The following is a 3,912-nucleotide window of genomic DNA, read 5'->3' on the forward strand; positions in this document are numbered from 1 at the left end:
AACCTGGGGGTGGGGTAGGGAGAAAACATCTCAGTACCAGTGAGCCTTCTAATCCATGAACATGACACATAAATATTTACTCAGTCCTTTTCATTTTTGACGAGATCGTTGATAGTTCTTAGTGTGTAGATATCAGATACTTTGCCAACTTTAGTGCTTCATGCCTTCTGCACTATTTAAAAAGATTTTTTCATTTTATGTGTGTGGGTAGCTTGATTGCATGTATGTCTGTGCACCAACTGTATGCAGTACCCATGGAGGCCAGAAGAGGGCGTTGGATTCCCCGGAACTGGAAATGCAGATAGTTGTGAGTCACCATGTAGACGTTGGGAACTAAACCTGGGTCCTCTTCAAGAGCAGTCACTACTCTTCACTCTTGAGCCGTCTCTTTATATTTTCCCTTATATACTGTTTTAAATAGTATTTAAAAACAAGATAAAAGAATGTCTTCTACGGATCAGGCGATCCTCAAACTTGCTATGCAGCTGCTGTTGGCTTTGGATTTTTGCTCCTCCTGACTCCATATCCTGGTGCTGGCAGCACGGGCCCACAGCAGCAGTCCATGATTTTAAATGACAACAAAAACCCCAGTTTTCAAGCTGGGCGGTGGTGGTGCAAGCCTTTAATCCCAGCCCTCAGGAGGCAGAGGCAGGCAGATCTTTGTGAGTTTGAGGCCAGCCTGGTCTATAAAGTGAGTTCCAGGACAGGCTTCAAAGCTATACACAGAGAAACCCTGTCTCAAAAAACAGAACAAGAGCAAAAGCTTCCGTTTTCAGTTTTGTCGCTGGTACGTACAGATCGGTGTAACTCACACTGTATCTTTTAACCTGCCTGGATTTCTTACATGCTTATATATTTCTTAAATGCTATATAGGGAGCAAATATAGTTTGTTAGTCATTCTCTTTACTTACTTAGTTGCTTTGTTTCTCAAGTAGGGTCTCCAGTGAATGAGCATGCTGAACACTCTGGAAAAGAGGGAACCTTCTTGGCTTAGTTCTGGCCCAGAGGCTAGCATGCAGTCGCAATGCAGTGTGCCACTGGCTGCTCTGGAGACCCGATATTTCATTGTGACTGTGTGGTTAGTGCTTTGTAGAGCTGACGTAAACTGGAGTCATGTGGCGAGAGGGACGCTCACCTGAGAGGATGCCTCCTTCAGATTGGTGTGTAGGCAAGTCCATGCGATGTTTCCTGGACTTATGATTGATATGGGAGGGCCCAGCACACTGTGTGTGATGCCACCCCTTTAAGCAGGTTGAGCAAGGCCTGGAGAATAAGGAAATAAGAAGCCCTTCTCTGCGGTCTCTGCTGCAGCCCTGCTCCAATGCTTTAGATCCCCCAGTGATGAACTGTGGTGTGGAAGGGTGAGCCAGATAAACCCTTTCCTGCCCAAGCTGCTCTTAGTCATGGCGTTTATCACAGCCACAGAAAGAAAACGAGGACAGTGCCTTTATTGAAACCTAATGACCAGTGATGAGGAGCATTACCCAGTAATCAACCCTCCATGTGTCTCCCAAGGGCCTCTAAGCATGCAGTTACTTCTTAAAAATTCATTTTATAAGCTTTGTTTATTAAGCCCCATGCCTTATTTATAATATATGGATACATATCCTATAACAGTTATAGATATTGTTTGCATGTGTAATTCATGGCCTTTTTCTTTAAAAATTATTATTTTATATATGTATATCTAGGAATAAATATATAAATACAAACTGTGGTGTCTGGTTAGCACTTCTCACAATTGTATGTTTTTAGGACTGACCACTGGTACTGGATAACCAAATTGGACTCATCCCAATTCTTCCTCTCTTGGCAGTCACTAATTACCTGTAGCTCTTTCTGTAGGGGTGGAGTTCTATGTATGAGCTTTCCCCCACCCACACTGGGCTACCGCCTGGTGTTGTCATTGTTGAGGTCTTGTCCAGGCATTGTATTACTGAGATGTTGTGGGTGCAACTTCCTATCATTTCCAGGAGACACTGTCTCACAACAGATGTTTTGGTGCTCTGGCTCTTACTGTCTTTCTGCCCCTCTTCGTGATGCTCCCTGAGCCCTAGGATTGGGGTTATAGATGTGTCAGCTGGAAGTAGACATCCTGCAGTCAGTGCCAGCTGATTTTGAACATCATAGCCTTCTGGAATAGTCTCCATCTGCTGGGAAAGAAGCTGCTTTGATGAGAGGTGAGAGTTATACTTGTCTATGAGTGCAATGGTTAGAAAGCAGTTAGAGGGCTTTTTTGCAGACGCCGCTGTCCCCTTTCACCGCTTGCTGCAGCCATGGTCAACCCCACCGTGTTCTTCGACATCGCGGCCGATGGTGAGCCCTTGGGCCGCGTCTCCTTCGAGCTGTTTGCAGACAAAGTTCCAAAGACAGCAGAAAACTTTCGTGCTCTGAGCACTGGAGAGAAAGGATTTGGATATAAGGGTTCTTCCTTTCACAGGATTATTCCAGGATTCATGTGCCAGGGTGGTGACTTCACACGCCATAATGGCACTGGCGGCAGATCCATCTACGGAGAAAAATTTGAGGATGAGAACTTCATCCTGAAGCATACAGGTCCTGGCATCTTGTCCATGGCAAATGCTGGACCAAACACAAACGGCTCCCAGTTTTTTATCTGCACCACCAAGACTGAGTGGCTGGATGGCAAACATGTGGTCTTTGGGAAGGTGAAAGAAGGCATGAACATTGTGGAAGCCATGGAGCGTTTTGGGTCCAGGAATGGCAAGACCAGCAAGAAGATCACCATTTCCGACTGTGGACAACTCTAATTCTTTTGACTTGCGGGCTTCTTACCCACCAGACCATTCCTTCTGTAGCTCAGGAGAGCACCCCAGCCCCATCTGCTCGCAGTACCCTGTAATCTCTGCTCTCACTGAAGTTCTTTGGGTTCCATATTTTCCTCATTCCCCTTCAAGTCTAGCTGGATTGCAGAGTTAAGTTTATGATTATGAATAAAAACTAAGTAAGAAAAAAAAAAAAAAGAAAGAAAGCAGTTAGAGATGATGCCGATTTAGGAAAGTGGTCTGTTTTTCCTCTAGATTCCAGGACCTTCCTAGGGCCAGGTGGTCATCTAGGTTTATGGTGTCAAACACGATCTTCCTCTTACTGAGTGGGCCTCAAGTCCAATGAGAAAGCTGATAGCTACCCCCAAGATGTTAATGCCACCATTGCTCCTTTAGGGATGTCCTGCCGTGCTGGACATTGTGTCTCACAGGCGTCACAGCTGGGCAGAACTAGTGATTGCTTTTCTACCTTGGCAGCTTGTATGTCACCTTCTGGGACTATGAAAGCTGCTCCTCGGGGAGGAGACGTTCAGGTCAGATCCACTTCAATTCACCTGAGTCCCGTGTCTGAAGTACCTGGTGTCTTCAGCAGTGACACTTACCTTCAACTTCTCTGTATTGTCCCTTTCCCAACTAATGCACCTGACAATGGAGCAGAAGATTCTATTTCTAATTGGAGAGTAAGTGTTTACTTTTTTTGTTTGTTTGTTTGTTTTTTTTTTTGTTTTTCGAGACAGGGTTTCCCTGTAGCTTTTGGTGCCTGTCCCGGAACTAGCTCTTGCAGACTGACCGGGCTGGCCTCGAACTCGCAGAGATCCACCTGCCTCTGCCTCCCGAGTGCTGGGATTAAAGGCGTGCGCCACCACCGCCCGGCTTAAGTGTTTACATTTTGAATAAGTTAAATTTATCAAAATTTGATTTTATACATTGTGGTTTTGGTAACATATGTAAGAAAGAAAGTCTTCCTGCCTTCACATGATAATGTAGTTCTCTTATACCACCATGGGCATTTGTTAAATCAGTTAACCTTTAGTCTATGGGTAAACTGGCTAATTCTACTTCTTTGATGTGTATGTGTGTAACTAAGCCAGTATCTAGCTGCTGTCATGGTTTACTCTGCAGTAG

General features: G+C 45.0%; 1 protein-coding gene across 1 annotated transcript; it reads left to right on the forward strand.

The window, feature by feature from the left end:
• Window positions 1-2,251: 2,251 nt before the first annotated feature.
• LOC121434383 (peptidyl-prolyl cis-trans isomerase A) lies at window positions 2,252-2,817 on the forward strand. The gene has a single exon (XM_041633287.1). The coding sequence runs from the start codon at window positions 2,278-2,280 to the stop codon at window positions 2,770-2,772; it is 495 nt and encodes a 164-aa protein (XP_041489221.1). The 5' UTR covers window positions 2,252-2,277; the 3' UTR covers window positions 2,773-2,817.
• Window positions 2,818-3,912: the final 1,095 nt, after the last annotated feature.

The sequence above is a fragment of the Microtus oregoni genome, unplaced genomic scaffold (genome assembly GCF_018167655.1).
Source record: "Microtus oregoni isolate MIOR12 unplaced genomic scaffold, Mior012 000043F_ref0000047, whole genome shotgun sequence".
Taxonomy (NCBI): domain Eukaryota; kingdom Metazoa; phylum Chordata; class Mammalia; order Rodentia; family Cricetidae; genus Microtus; species Microtus oregoni.

Bases quoted from the DNA above. Each gene is read 5' to 3' on its own strand.
- LOC121434383 (XM_041633287.1), top strand. From the start codon at position 2,278: ATGGTCAACCCCACCGTGTTCTTCGACATCGCGGCCGATGGTGAGCCC.